Here is a 16,934-nt window from a genome sequence, read left to right on the forward strand (position 1 = left end):
GATCACACTTGTAACACAGTTAATCCATTATGTCAAAACCTGATCTCATGCTTTCAGTCAGTTGCACATATTTTCAGTCCACATTATCATTGTTTCAAACACAAGATTATTGTAATGTGTATTCTAATCACCAAACACAACTGTATGATCTTCTTTTCAATTTAGTACTTTTAACAATCAGGTCATCCAACAGCAAACAAGATGCATGTTTCAAATCACCCTCGTTGCTGAATTAATTACAGTAACACAGGCTATGCCATATAAGAAAATATGCTTACATTGCCTAATTTATGTAAATTAATCCATAATGTTTGTAATAGTCTCTATTCAGTGTGTTATCAAAAGGTGTGATAAAGTTAGGACCCAGCCATGAGGTTCTGGGGTATAGAACAGAGTTTGCTGCCAATAGAGTAAATGTTCTCACTGTGCCTGAATCTATACTGTAGCTGATCTTCATAAGGGTGAGTTACAGTAATGGGGCAGCCTCTACCATGGTAATCTGTTTACATGGCATACATACTGTAATGTACAATGCTATATTTGATTCCATCTGTCTATCCATCCCTTATACTCTATTCTGCTCTATGTTCACACACACACACACAACACACACACACACACACACACACACACACACACACACACACACACACACCACACACACACACACACACACACACACACACACACACACACACACACACACACACACACACACACACACATTTTGAACATAGTGGCTATCATCTAATCAATATCTAAAGAAATCTATATGTGTACCAAATGATTATTTGATTAACCATTAAAATCAGTTGGATTAAATTATAGACAAATGTATTAAACTGAATGAGAAGAGATGCAAATCAAAAGTTTGATAGTAAGAGAAAGGTGGCTGTGAATGAAACATTTATGTAGATGAAACTCTTATTTTGTTTAGTGAAAATTATACATTGTGGTTTTATGTATTGTACTAACACAATTGAATATATGCTGAAATGTTTGACAAAAGTGAACTTTTGATGGTCTGTTGCACTATGAGTTTAAAAAATGTACACCTTGCTTGTGAAAATAGTACCAAAGCGAATAAAAAAAACTGTAATCCACTAAAGCACACCCAGCTTTTTTAATATGTTTACCACCATCTGAAGGAAATAAATGATGCATCATTTCTCTACCTCTGCTAAAACATTAAACGTTATCAAAACCCAAGAGCTCCAAATGGAAAAGACAACAAAGACATCTGTCCTACACTGACCAAACTAGATGGACAAATTCCAATGTATGTTATCAACAAACCTCCTGGAGGACATTACCTTCATACAAAGCTAGAAAAAAGCCTACATCAGTATTATAAGAACATCTTTTCTCTGAATCTGAGCACAAGTTGCACCAAATATGTCAGTCGCAGAATAGCTCATAATAAGAGCTCAAAATGTGTTGTTACTGCGTTTTGCCATTGTAAATTGTAGAAGTTTTTTCTGATGGTCCAGGAACAAGTCTCTACTGTTATTTGTTATCAAGTTAATGCATCCTTGCTGAATAAAAGTATTAATATATACTGTATATATAAATCACGCTGACCCGATCATATCTGTGGAGGAAGGGCATTGTATCAGATTCACAACTTCAGGTCCCGGTCTGCATAATGTTATTTGTGTTGTCATGGTTTCTGTTGTTTGCACCTGTGCTTTTTGTTCTGTTTGACAAGTCACCTGTAATACAGCCTGCTTAATCTCTTTTCCTGACTTAATGACTGATGACTTTTCCTGAGTTACAGACAACTGTTGACTAGCACATGGATTCAGCTCTTTATCAGGCTCCTCTGTATTGTTTCATGTGGTGATTCAAAGTGCTTTAAAGGTAGGCCTACTCTAAGCACAATTTTTTTTCCTAAAAGTTTGGGTCGCCTGCCTTTACATGCACGTGAACTTTAATGACATCCCATTCTAAATCCGTATGGTTTAATATGGAGTCCACCCCCCCCCCCCCCCCCCAACCGATGTTGAACGAGAAGGAACCTGGCTCACAGTCTCCACTCTAATTCATCCCAAAGCTGTTTTATCGGGTTGAGGTCAGGACTCCTGCGAGAGAGGACATGCACAGTCATGTAGGAACAGGAAGGGCCATCCCCAAACTGTTCCCACAAAGTTGGGAGCATGAAATTGTCAAAGATGTCTTGGTATGCTGAAGCATTAAGAGTTCCTTTCACTGCACTCTAAAAAATGCTGGGTTAAAAACAACCCAAGTTGGGTTGAAAATGGACAAACCCAGAAATCGTTTTTTTTTTTCCAATTTCTGGGTTTGCCCATTTTTTAACCCAACTTGGGTTGTTTGAAACCCAGCATTTTTCATAAGTGTGAAACTAAGGGGCCAAGCCCAACTTATGAAAAACCCAGATCCAAATGTTGTCTGCATTCAGAATTGCATACTTCCCTACTATATAGTAAGCTAAAAACAGTATGTGACAAAATAAGTATGTCCGAATTCACAGTCCACAATCTCTACATAAAAGAGTAGGCAAAAGTACTAAGATGACCTACTACTTCTGGCGAGATTCTTAAGTGTGCATGGACACTTAATATCCCATTAGGCCACAGGAGAGGATTTATGAATGGTATTGAAGCGATGCAACTGATGCTGCTAGGTCATACAATAATGACAAAATTCATACTACACACGTTACATTCATGCACAGTTTTCAGCAACCATAAAGTATTTACTTATTCAAATTAAAGGTGACATGAACTGGCTTTTTAATTTTTTTATACTGTTGTCTGAGGTCAACTAATGATGTTCATGTGTTTTTACATTCAAAAACATCATAACTAATAAGTAATAGGCTATTTTCTACACTAGAAAACTATTTTCTTTGAGGCTCTCTCCAAAACGCTGGGTTTTGATGGGCGTGCTGCACTGGAGACTTGGAAGTAAATGCCCACTAGGATTGGATAAGATTTGCATATTTAATGAGCTTCAACTCACCAGTCAGCTCAGTTCACATGATAGAGAAGAGAGTGAGGGAGAAGCGGCAACTGGAATGATTTTCTCGACCACAGGGCTCATAAACGTCTTTATCAAACAAACACAATGTTTTATTTATTTTTCATCCACCCGCACTTGATTGGACTGTTTTTATATTACACATAGCCCGCAAGATCAGACAATATAAGCGCAAACCGTGTGTACAAGAACGGAATATAATGAGATTCATCGGCTTGCCAGGCTTTGCGAGCACTTGCTGAGTCCAGCATGATAAAGGTATGTTTCTGTTAGACACGTACGCATAAGCAAAACGATCTATAACAATGCAGTACTATCACATATCAAAACAAGTTTTACTCACATAAGTGTGTTGCACCATTCCTGCCGGATCCAAATCCAGCATCAACCGGAGATTTGTTTACAAACGATCCCGCAGTGAACTGAAGTGAACATGTCTTCCCTACGTGAGCTGGAACTTCATTAATAATAAAGTTCAACCACTCATTCCTAATATTGGGATCCGAAGGAAGCTTATGCAGCAACTGTGTTCTTCCACAATCAGGAAAAGCGCAATATCTTAATCTTCCTCGGAATGTTTATTGTTGTTGACCAGCTAGCACGAGCCCTCCATTAAATGGTGGGTGGGGCTACTGGATTAGACACGCTGTAGAGGGTGTGTTTTGTCGCGCAGTGATTTAAGGTATGAAGCACAGGAACATTTGCTGGGCCTGGTGTCTATAAAAGCTTTTCTTTGACTAACAAGGAAGTTTTCAGTTCTTAAACTTAGAGAATATTCTTATATTACCATGACCTTTTATATATCAAAAGCTTAAGGGGAAGTTGATTTCTCAAGTCATCACCCCTTTGAGAGTTTACTTGCTCAAAATGTGTGTTTTTTTTTTTTTTTTTACTTTAAACTTACCCACATTCAAGTGCTGATAAAAAAAGAATGCATGAAGCTAAAATAAACTTTTTGTTTGTTTAAACGCAGAGGGTCTGTTCTTTCTTTTGTTGCATGTTAAGATATTCATACAACAATTTTGATTGTTGGAGGTCAAATCTTAAAATTTTATTTTGACTTTTGCATTAAAGATGTTCAGTTGTCTCAGTTAAATTATGCAAACTCAATGTCTTTTAACCCCTTGCCTGTCACCCCCAATTTTGGCAAGTGAGGCATTTTGACATACCCCAAATAAAAGGGCTGGTGCTCGCAAGTCTTTATGAGTAGACACATAAGTAACATATATCTAGAAAGCCAAGTTTCTAGTTTTAAATATGAAGATATTTAGGCTCAAAAATTTAAACATTTAAAATATATTTTTAAATATATACAAATATTATGTGACTTCTAGTATAACAACTTATAACCACAACTAACGCGAAGCCACAAGTGTTGGCAAGTGTGACCTTCATTTCAAATCTAAAATCATGCATTTTATGAAGCATATTGTAATGTCATGTGAGTGTTTAGCAGAGGCTAAGAGAAGATGCTAATCATTATGGCAACACTGGTTAAACCAAGATTTTAAATGCAACATTACATTAAATGCAACATTAAATGCAACAGTCTTGGCCTCCAAAATCTTTTTACAGTGCATCTTTTTGTAAAAATAGAACCCTCCATGCAGATAAAACATGATTGCTGTTAACCATATTTTAATTGTTAGGCTTCAGATAGCACTTAATTGGAGCCATATATTTGAGAATATACTTAGTTTTAGGTTTTTAGCAAATGCTTTTATCCAAAAAGACGTACAAAAGAGAACAATATGAGCACAAGCAAGCACAGTCAGCAGAAAGCAAACATAGTGCTACAATATCAAATTTCAGCCCTAAAACAGCACTTCTAATGTTTTTATAATGTACATTTATAATGTTTTTCTGCACAAAGTTTCATCTGCAATAAGTGCCATATGTTGGGGACTGGGGTTGCTTGGTGTGATTCTGAAGCGTAAGTATGTGCAGTGTTTTATGAGCTTACTAGAGGAAGCTCCCAGTGTTAGCAATAGGTCAGTAAATCCTTTGTGCCCTGCTGGCAGAGCTGGCACTGCCACACTACTAAACTCACTGCCAACAACTGAGTAATTAGAGAGAGAGAGAGAGAGAGAGAGAGAGAGAGAGAGAGAGAGAGAGAGAGAGAGAGAGAGAGAGAGAGAGAGAGAGAGAGAGAGAGAGAGAGAGAGAGAGAGAGAGAGAGAGAGAGAGAGAGAGAGAGAGAGAGAGAGAGAGAGAGAGAGAGAGAGAGAGAGAGAGAGAGAGAGAGAGAAAGAGAGAGAGAGAGAGAGAGGGTGGGGGTGGTAAGGGTACATTTACAGTTATGGTAGACATGTAACTAAATCTGTTGATCTGCCTCACCTTGTTTGCTTTTGCACTCATTAGCCTATGTGAGTCAGTTTAGGGTGTGTCAGAAAATCACATTATGGACTTTGCTCATGTACATGCAAACACACATATACATCAGGTAATAAGTCTGAATGGAAATGTATAGGGTATGCAATGTACTTCTGTAATGTGACATTTCTGAGTACAACATGATATTCAATAAGAAAAAAAAGATATAGGGCAGATATTATTTATTTGTCAGCAAATGATTAGACCAGGCATACCAGAATGGAATGGGATTTTTAACATTAATATTTGTAAGGTACGCTGGTTGCGTTTGATCCACAAAAAATGACCCATTAGATAGAAAAACTGGTTTCACTGATTTTCCCCCTTATTTTTTCTGATTCACTGAAAAGAACCAACTCATCAGATTCATTAGTTCATTCGGGAATTGGACTACAATGGTTGCACTATATATTTTCAATTCACTAGAAAGAACGGCTCATAATAAGAGTCATTAATTTGGGAATCAGACTACACTGGATGCAAAGTAAATTCAGTATTGACAATGAGGGACGCTGAATAAGGAATCATTCACTCACAACACATTATTGGAAGTAGAAGAATGAGGATCAACATTGGTCCAGCGTTTGCTCGTCGGCGTGAGCTGGAGGAGGCGTGCCCGACCGATGCTGTCCTGCTTGTTTATGGTGAGCTACCACTCAAACATTGAACTGAAGTATCATATAGATTCTGTAAAACAGTAACCAATAGACTACTTTATTGACGCTGGCTTGTAAACGTGAGCATCGTGATTATTTGCCGTTTGAAAAAAATAAAACCCATGAAATTATATTCATATGACATGCTGAAACATGCCACTGACTGTAACGTTACCTGGGATGAAGACATTTCACACGCGACGCCAGAAGAACTCTGAACTCCTCTTGCAGTGTTCAGGGGAACTGTTAGTGCTGCACCAACCCGCGGGCCGCTTTTATGAAGTTATTTGGCCCGCCCCGCACCACTGTATATATTTTTACAACCCGCCCCGCACCCGCGACCATTAAATAGACATACGGGGTCCACGGGTTATGAGACGACCCACGCATCACTAGTTCAGGGCTATCAGGGTTGTCATGTCAACAAATGCACGCGCGATGGCATCCCCTGTTGTAGGATTACAGAGCTTACGACAGTAGTTGAGGACATTATTTTTTCCAAACTGTAGGGGGACCCCGAGAACAAAAGTAGCCAAGTGCTGCTTTAACAGAATCAAATGTCATTTTTATAAATTACGTTCTGATTAATAACAAATTTTCTTTTCCGAAGCCTCTTATTTATTTATTTGGAATAACGACAAATTATTTACAATTACAAACAGGGGAGTCCAAGCCTGCTCATAGAGATCCACTGTCCTGTGGAGTTTAGCACACACTTGCCTCAACACACCTGCCTGGATGTTTCTATAGTTTGCCTACAGGGGTGTCCAAACTTGGTCCTAGAGGGCCACTGTCCTGAAGAGTTTTGCTCCAACTTTTATTAAAACACACTTTCTGCTAATCAAGGTCTTAGTAGGCATAGTAGAAACTTACAGGTAGGCAGGTTGAGGCAAGTTGGAGCTAAACTTTACAGGACAGCTCTCCAGGGCTGCATTTGCATACTTCTCTCCTACATTGAAGGTAAAAAAGTATGTGACAAGAGTAGTATGTCTGAATTCACAGTACACATAAAAGAGTGGGCAAAAAGTACCCAGATGACCTAATTCTTCCGACGAGATTCTGAAGTGTGCATACGATCGTTACGATGGACACTTTACTATCCCATGAGGCCATGGGAGAGGATTTGTGAATGGCAGCGAAGAGTGGAAGGCATGTGACGCTGGTTGGTCACTTGATAATGACAACATGGCAAATTTTGTACATCCAGATTACATTCGTACTACACACATTCATACTATACAGAATGTACTTTTTAGCGGATGTTAAGTAATTACTAGGTTTCGGACGCGATTTTGGGATGGAGCTAAACTCTGCAGGACAGTGGCCCTGCAGGAGCAGAATTGATAATTCTTTTAAAGGTAAGGTGTAGGATTGAATTGACAGCTAGCGGTTGAAATAGGTACAAATTCAAAATATTGGACACCCCCCCGCCCTCAGATTTGATGCTCACGAGGGTTGCCAGCTTGAGGACACGTAACAGAGCGAGTGCAATTGACAATGAAAGCCGAAGAGACTTACAGACTGTACGCTGATGAGTTGATTTGTCCGTGTTTTAATACGCTCTTATTCAAAGAGATTTTTAGATGGATGCTGAGGCTTTTTAGGTCGGGTCTGACCCAGTTTTTTTTCCTGGCTTCCATGGCAGCAATATGCTGTGTTTTCCACCAACTGGCAATCCGTGGTGGCGAAATACTATAAAAGGTATGCACATGATGTCAGCGTTGGCCGGAATGACTGCGGTTACGCCCACTGAGTGGCAAAAACACTAAGAGTAAGACTAACCTTTTCACTTCTTATTGGGCTGCACTCACTAGACTACAATATGTACAAAATTCTGCTGCCAGAGTCATCAATCAAGTCAAGAAAAATGATCACATTACCCCTTTGCTCTATAATCTACTGTCCACATTCAGTATAAAATTCTATTAACTTTTAAATATCTTCATGGACTTGCTCCCCATTATTTATCTGAACTTCTGCACTATTATTCTCCTCCTCGTTCTCTCCGGCCATCGGGCTTAAAACTGCTTACTGTTCCTCGTTTCCGTCTTTTAACTCTGGGTGGTAGATCATTCAGTGCAGTGGCTTCAAAACTCTGGAATTCACTCCCTCTTACTCTGCGTGACACTGCCACTATATCCTCATTCAAATCTCAACTATCTTTTTTTTACAGCTTAGTCATGGACCCCTTGGTCATCCCTGTGCACCCTCGATCAGGACTAAGGGAGACGGACTTGATAATAGCATGTCATTTTCTCACTCCAAACACTGCCGTCTGCTGCTTCTTCTACTGATTGCTTTAAGAAGGAAAAGCTGCCCAAAATGATCCAGTGCGTATATGATTGTGCTTGTCAAATGATTATATTTCCGCTGTTTTTGCTTCGGTCAGCGATGTAACCAATCACAGGTTTTGTCGATTTCTTGAAGGCAATGGCCAATCACAGGTGTTGGAAGTTAGAATCCACTCCCGCTCAAGTTTTGTCCAGTGCTGAGTTCTGCACGTGCGCAAATACTCAGTGTAGACATTATGTAAATAAGAACGTTCAGTGATTATAAAGGAAGCACTCTTGCACGCTGTCTAGGCGATTTCCATTTTTTCCATTCTTGACAAACTGCCACATATACATGCTTCAATACACAGGCCCATTGGCATATATATGCGGGATTCACTCTCAAAATTGTGATGACTGACATTGATAAATATATTTATATAACGAAATCAGGTTAATATAAATGTCAGGAAAACATTTCCTGGCTACATGTGATCTGGCTCTTTGGTATGTTGTAAGGAACACTATATCAAGTCCAGCCTTTAAACTGATAACGGTGTTTTACACGCTGTTAAATCCCGTCATGCAGCAGCTCTTTTGCCATTAAAAGGGCATGTTCTGGCGGGAAAGTGACGTCGATGCATACCCTCTATTAAAGGTGCACTATGCAGCTTTCGTCCAGTGGAGGGCGCCTATTCAAAACAAATCGTAGTTTTATGACGCAAAGTGTGAGCGCAGCATCTTGGGAGATGTGGTCTTCTCATCACAGCCGGTGGAAAATAGGATTTGAGCAGAAATCACGTTCATACACGCGGTTATTAACGTTACTGTAGTCTAAAGCAGAGCAGTACCGAGTGTTATGGACCTGAGCACAGCTGCTGGAGCGATTGTTAAACAAATACCCGCCTCGCGAATGCCGGGACTTTTATTATGACGGGACGAGACACATTCGCCGGGCGCCTGCACAGATCCGCTCTTCCGGTTATGATTTTGAGGTAATGTAGCTCTGTTTATCATATTAGATACATTTAAGTGTGTTCAAAACGATGTTATGACTTTACTCCGTGCGTTCACTTGTTCACACTGCTAAGAGTAAAGCGCTCCTGCGAAATAAAAGCCGAAACCGAGGGTAACGCAGATATGACGCAATTGACAGGCGACTCCCTCAAATGCAATGCTGAAACGTCCCTGTCCTTAGTTAAAATAGCAATTTTCTCACAATTTACAAATAGTTGGAAACTTCTGGGATATTGTAGGTACTCAACTGAACAAAATATATAACACCGGCCTAGTGGTTTTTGGATATTTTACTGCAAAATTACTACATAGTTCACCTTTAAGTAAACTGGCAGCTAGCGGTTATGTACAAAGCAAAACAAAAACAGACATTCTGACAAGTATAATAACTGACTGTAGCATTGGTTTTCTGAGGTGAATTTAGCATGTTTCATAAATATTTGCAAACATATTATCAGTGGGCCGTCAGGGCCAGCAGGGCCTTCTCTGCTGGCCCTGTCAAAATCATTATATATATATATATATATATATATATATATATATATATATATATATATATATATATATATATATATATATATATATATATATATATATAGTTACGATTATATTTCCAGAAAGAATGTATTTATTTTTGGTGTATTTTCCATATGTCATCATCTAAACGCATCACAGCCCCGAGGACCAGCACTAGTAGAATAGCTTGCCTTCCATTGAAGCTGCTATTTTCCATTGGACCATAGCTTTGACTGACGTGGGTCATTAGCCAATCAAAATTTGATGTGTAGTGGATAGAACGGCCCAGAGGCCCAGCGATGTGTCGGTTTGCTACCCCCTGCTGATGTCATCAGCCGTCTGAACTTTTCGCGGGTTGTGAGAATTCTGTGTGAAATAAACTATGGCCGCCGCGGATGACAGGCAGCGTGCGAATGATCGATCCTGATGTCAAGCCGGTAATGTTAGCTAACAAGCAGTGTTTTTTCTGTTTCTTTGGATGTTCTGTTGGTCCGTATTTTTGTTTGTTTAAGAGTATTTGTGCCAGCTGATTTTGATTATTTTCACCGTTTGCCTAAACGGGGACACGTGAGTGCAGTATCATCAATAAATAGTCAAATTGCCTTTTTGTCTCGCGTGTACTTTTTGCTTGCCCCCTTCCCAACGAACACTATGAAAGCAAAGTTCGTAGTAGTATTGCGTACAGTGCATTATTGTATTTTGTGTGTGTGTGTGTGTGTATTATGACACACAGGAGAGGGTGAAATATGAGGACATTGGCCATATCACTTTTCAAAATGCTTATAAATCATACAGGATGAGGTTTTTTTTAGAAAGTAAAAATGCATAATGTTTCCTGTGATGGGTAGGTTTAGGGGCAGGGGCAGTGTAGGGGGATAGAAAATACGGTTAGTACAGTATAAAAACCATTACGCCTATGGAATGTCCTCATATGTCACAAAAACAAACGTGTGCGTGTGGGGGGGTGTATGTGTGTGTTGTTATGGCGACGGCGTGGGGCTTGTTGATCGTGTGTGTGTGTGTGTGTGTGTGTGTGTGTGTGTGTGTGTGTGTGTGTGTGTGTGTGTGTGTGTGTGTGTGTGTGTGCGTGTTGTTATGGCGTGGGGCGTGTTGATCGTTAGTGAAGGCCCTGACTGAAACCCCACGGTACGCTACTGCATATTATGGTATTTGTATGCTTTAGTAAAGTGAAAAACTTACATACAGCACCTTTAATGTAAAAAGCAAAACTCTGTTCTCCCAAAAAACTGCATTCTTTTTTTCCTTATATATTTTGTTATTAGCCTGAAAAGCCAGACTCACATCAAGATGTTTGGTCTGGAAACTCACCATTGACAGGGCTCAATCCGAGCGGTGGGATAAACGGTTGTCTTTTAAACTCCCTCTGCACGCGATAGGATAGCGCTACCACCAACCGGAGCTCGTTGACAGATTAAACATTCGCCGGTCGGCAAAACTCCAAAAACATCTTCCCTGTTTAAGAATTACTTCAGTGCCGTTCTTTGTTCTTTTCTCAGAGAAAAGCTTAACTCCAAGTCTTCCAGAGTCGCGGTTAAAGCTGATTCGAAAGACCGCCGTTTGCCAGTTTCTGTGTTTACTAGACGCATGCAAACGCAACTCGGCTGTCGTCATTATGGCCCCGCCCACCGACTCTATACACGATGTGATTGGCCCGGCAAGGGTTAGGCGTTTACAGCTCAGAAGGGTATTGAGGTGCTAGCTGTCTATGGGTGCTAGACGACACTCGCGGGCAGCAGATTAGATTTGCTGCCACTAGGGTGCGTCTAGATTTCTAGGCTATTTTGTTATACATTGAAATACAAATTTTCCTTCAATTTCATATTTTTTCCATCACTGTGTCCCCTCCATAGAAACTTACTCAGTTAACAAAAATATGTTTTAAGAATGTTTTGCAAATGTCCTCATAAAGTTATGTAGACATTATGGAAACTTTTGAATGTTCTCTGAAAATGTTAAAACAAGTAACGTTTAAAAACAGTCAAATGCCAAACTAAAATGTTTCAGAAAAAATGTAACAATATACGATTAACATTTTAGTGCTAAGGTTTTTCTGATACCTTTGAATGAACATTCTATTAACATTTATTCACAACATTGTTAGAACATTAGTCAAAGTTCTAAGAACGTTCCCTGTTAGATGGGTAGTGCCAATTTCAAGTTGGAAGCTTGTGTAAAAAAGCCAATAAATGGACAAGCTGTTAACCTGCGTGCCATTTTTCTCTATGGTATTCATCCTTGAGAGGTTGAAGTGTTATAAAAGAAAGGTCATTTTCACTAGCTCTTGGTTGTTGCTCGGATAGACAAGACAACTGCAGTGAGAAGACCCGAGGGAAGAAATCTGTGTCTGCTAGTGTGTGAGAGAGCAGAGAGAAGTAGGTGAATGTGTGAAGGAGACAAGAAAAGGGACACTTAGGTCTCTCTTTCTGCTTCCATTCTCCCTGTATCAGCAGAAAAAAAGAGGAAAAAAATGCTGGCCTCTGTTGACACAGCCCTGACCTTCCCCTCATTCTGCTCCCCCAAGTGTGAAATTGAATGCCTGCCAGAAAGAATGAGGGAAGACAGAATAGAGAGAGCAAGACAGAAAGAGAGAGGCAGAGTCGGGGAAACAGAGAAAAGGAATGGGGAAGAAAAGGGATCTGTACAAAGCTAAGAGAGAAATCCAATATCACATGAATCAAGCAGTGCTGATTGTTGCTGTGCTTTTCCATTTATGGATAGTCCTCCATATGACAACCACACCAGGGATTTTTCCTTCATGCATGCTGCTTTGTCAAGAGAATAGAATTCAAACCTATAGTGTCACAAAGATTTTGGAAGTTTAGAAGCTTGGTCAATGCGTTGTTTGTTTGACTATATTATAACTATATTCAGTGTTATAAAGAGAAAAATGTTGGATTTTTTTTGAGCTGTGCATAAAACCAAAACAATGTTAAATATGTATAATGTGAACATTACACACACACACACACACACACACACACACACACACAGACACACTTCCTACCTAAAAAAAAGATATCTATAACAAACATGTCACACCTTTGCCTCAGCACTTAAATATCCCGATTTACTTAGGAGGGTGGGAGAGAAGTAAAGTGGAGTCAGGACAGGAGGTGGGTGGTATGTAGCCTACTGTCTGTGATGTCATGGGGGGGTGTGTTGCCCATAGCCACCAGCCTCCTGCTGACTCCAGACATTTCTGTCATTCCTACGAGACCAGCTTCCATTGTGCTGCGGGGGACCTTCCATTCATTCAGCCCAGGAAAAGGGAAGGAAAAGAACAGGGAACATTGAGGGAGGGAAGAGCAGAAAAAGAAGCGGGTGGGGGTGTGATGGGGATGTTCTGACATCCTGTAGTCGTTTATGAGGTATTAAATATTCAAGAAATATTCAAGAACTGCTCAAGAATCTACAATTAGATACGTTTTTTATATAGCCTACTCAAATAAGGATACAAAATCCCTTTTAGGGTCAACAAGTAAACACTTTAGCCATGTGTGAATGAATCATATAAACTAAATGTCAATGCTATTATTATTTTATTCCTGAACTAAATTAATTAATCCTGTCGATCTAGATCTGTTCTGTATGACGTTCCCTGAATTATTATAAAAGTCCTTTGTGCATAGATTTTTCTTTTATTTAATCCCAACGCAGGTTTCACAATTTAAGAGTTTTCCCAGTACTAGCGCAACATCTAGTGGCATGTTTGTGAACAGGATTTCAAGGAGAAGGTGATAGCCTATTTTAAACTAAACAGCTACGTTCGGTCGACAGCAAATCATTTTGGCGAAAATATAGTAGAATTATTAAATTATTCAAATGTGTTTGTAAAGTTGTCTAAATTGTCCTTCTGCAGCGGGACTACTTTTCAAGGTGAACGAACTGCTTTTTTCTATTTCCAAATGTCTAAGTCACGTGACGTTATTGTTATCCCTTGGCGGTTATCAGTTGAATAAATAGTAGGCTATTTTACACAAGCTTGGTTTTGCCAGTTTTATGTCCATTGAATAAGATTTTATATAAATGTGTAAAGGATGTTATTGTAAATGATGCCCTTTAACCTGTCATGTCAATTTATACTTTGCGCGACCTCCTCTCACCGCTCCAAAGATGCTTTTTGACATGTTCTGTTGACAAGGCTAAGAAAATGTAGCCTAGCTAAACTAGTTAGAAACAGTGAAGAGTAGGCTACTTAGCTGAACCCCACAATTACCTAGCCAGGTAAGTTAGCCTATGTATGATATTAGTTGGAAATATAAGTGTCAAAACAACAAAAACGCTTACTTTTTTAAGTTTCTTGTTCTAAACTGCACAAATATAAAGACAAACGCCTTATCAACACGATGTTTCGCGATTTAAAAATGTTTATTTGTGTTCAGCTGAACAAATAAGATCATGCAATCCTAAGTTTTATGGTGATTATAAAAAAGTGTACTAAGTCTAATTCCTCAAATTTGAATTAAAAAAAATTCTGTGTCCACTAAACAATGGACTATATGTTGTTGTACTATTCTTTACAGAACATAGGATACTTATTAACAGTAGGGAGAATCAGAGCCTTTGAGTTCATATCACCTCTTTTGTTGCAGGGGCTTAAAAATTGATAGATTTTCTCAGTAAAAGACTGACCAAACAAACCCACCTTCTGTGGCTTGTCTTTCAGGGAAAGGGAAACAGGACTGGACTCATTAGCCATATATTCATCCCCATTCCTTAGCCATATACACCAAAATCCATTCTTCGGACAGACTCTTATTTTCTCCTAATGGACTCTCGGGCCATACCTAAATCCCATTCAGTCTTATCACCGACTTGGATCTCAAAGTAAAATCTCCTGCAGGAAAACCCATCCTTTCCCAGGACACAGGCAGAGGAGTCAAATCTCTCAGGGTTATTGGGAACATCTGTCCAGTTTCCACCATGACTTGCTTGTTTTCTGTCTTTAGACAGGATGAGTTTAGGGTAAGCTGTGTTAGGATCCAAAATCACATCCACTGAAACAGAAAGACCGGTAAAGTGATGAATGCATTACAAGCACCCCTGAAGTTGAAGTTTTTATTAATCCTACATTACTTACCTGCATAAAGTTTCTGTATTGAGCTCAGATCTGGCAATGGCGATGGACCCAGACCGATGCATTAGACCGTCACTTGTTTATTAATTATTCCAACTCTTTTCGTTAAGGGAGTGTGAATGCCGCTGTCTGTTTTACCCAGTGTAAAATAGATTTTGACCTCTGTCTAAACTTTGCTTGTTTTCATTTTTGATATCTCCGTCAGGGTGGCCTGCTGTGTTCTCAAAGTAACAGTCGTATTCTTTTTCTCAATCACTGAATAACTTTTAGGTACCCATTACAGAAGTGAGGGAACAGAATCTGTGTTAGTGCTGCCAATTACAAATATCCTATTGGCTGAAGGTTGTGGTGTTGGTAGAACGAGTTTGAATCCTTGAAAGACTGAAGGTTGAGATGTGAAAGTAAATGTGAAAATCACTGGAATGTTTAAATATTTCAGTGAACAACCAAACTGATGCATGCTTTATTTTAGAACTAGCAATGAGCAACATACACACCATTAGGCAGATGCAAAATGTTGCTGGCAATCAGGATTCTGACCCGAATAAAAAAAATGGAGCATATATTTAAGCAGACTTGCAATCACATTTTAAAGTGCAGTAAGCGATTTCACTGTTGATATTTGAAATCAATCCAAACAAAAATGTCCCTCCCTTCATTGCTCCGCCCCCAAAATGCATGCACATGGAATTCAAGAATGGATGTTTTTTTTATCATATCTGAAGCGAAGGTAAATAATGCTTTGCGAAAAATAAAGCGAAGATGACGTACACAAGACTATACAAGCAAGAGTTGGTTGTTAGTCGCTAGAAGCACACCAGCTCCAGACAAACAATGACACCCAAAACTGTCCTGTTACCATTAACATTACAATAACAGCATATTTTAGTTCTGTAAAACAGCAAAATCAATGTTACTCCTGTATTGAGCAGAAACTAAGTTTCTAAGGAATGCTAGTTCATATATAAATTCACCTCCACAATGCTAACTGATCTCATGGATTTTTTTCAGTTCCTTGTTGACTTTTTCCTTGAGGTAAGAGCTTTCTCCAGAGTGTCTGTGTTTAGTAGATGAGTGTTAATGTCGATGTTCGTCCAGGTCTTGACTTGTGGAGGGCTGCACATGAGTAAACCTGGAGCAATGCAGAGGAAGAGAATTGCTTTTGCTTCAGAATGAGGAATGTTGTAAAGTCATGTGAGCAGACAGAGGGACACTGACCTGGAGGAGGTGCAGGTGATCCTCAGTGAGTGAGAGCAGGCTCCAGCTCAGCGTCTCTCCTCTTTAGCTCAGCGATCTCCTGCTCCAGCTCTTCATTGAGATCTTCAGCCTGCTTCTCTGCTGCTTTCTGCTTCTGCTCCATCACCTCCAGCAGCTCAGACTGATAGCTCTCAATGGAGTGGATGAGATCAGTGAGAATTTTTACACCATTTTTCTGGTTTGGTTTAGAAAAACATTAGAGTTAAGATTTATATTAAAGAGATTGTTCACCCAGAAATGAAAATCATTGCTTACTCACCCTCAAGATGTTCCAAACCTTTCAAAGAGTTTCTTTCCTCTGCTGAACACACAAAAGAATATATTTTGGAGATAATATCCCCCTCTTTGTGGAACTCTTTGGTTACCCACAATCTTCAAAATACCTTATTTTCTGTACAACTGAAGAAAGGAATTCAGGTTTAGAACAACTTGAGGAAGAATTATTAACCATTTTAATTTTTAGGTGAACTATTGCAAGTTTTCTACAGCAACAGCCCCAAAAGGTAAGCAATCACTACAAAAAAGTCTTCATAGTTTTGAATCACTAAAACTTTACCTTGTTGGTTTTTACTGAGCTTTTTATTTCCGCAGTCTTCTTCATTCTATCCTGGATCATCCTCTTGATTTCTGCTTGTGTTTTATCCAGCTGAGCCTAAGGACAAAAAGCAGAAAAATCGTTATTTTTAGTGAATTTGTTGATTTATGACAGTTTGGTTTGATTTACAGAGAATGGTATTTACTTAAATA

General features: G+C 39.3%; 1 protein-coding gene across 1 annotated transcript in view; it reads right to left on the reverse strand.

The window, feature by feature from the left end:
* si:ch73-211e3.1 (mastermind-like domain-containing protein 1) overlaps nt 1–11,401 on the reverse strand; it is a 103,309-nt gene extending 91,908 nt beyond the window's left edge. The window contains exon 1 of the mRNA XM_067443235.1: nt 11,162–11,401. Coding sequence (XP_067299336.1) covers nt 11,162–11,164 — 3 coding nt within the window. The 5' untranslated portion in view covers nt 11,165–11,401. The remainder of the gene's footprint in view (nt 1–11,161) is intronic.
* Between the last annotated feature and the right edge of the window lie 5,533 nt (nt 11,402–16,934).

Source organism: Pseudorasbora parva, chromosome 1 (assembly GCF_024679245.1).
Source record: "Pseudorasbora parva isolate DD20220531a chromosome 1, ASM2467924v1, whole genome shotgun sequence".
Lineage (NCBI taxonomy): Eukaryota > Metazoa > Chordata > Actinopteri > Cypriniformes > Gobionidae > Pseudorasbora > Pseudorasbora parva.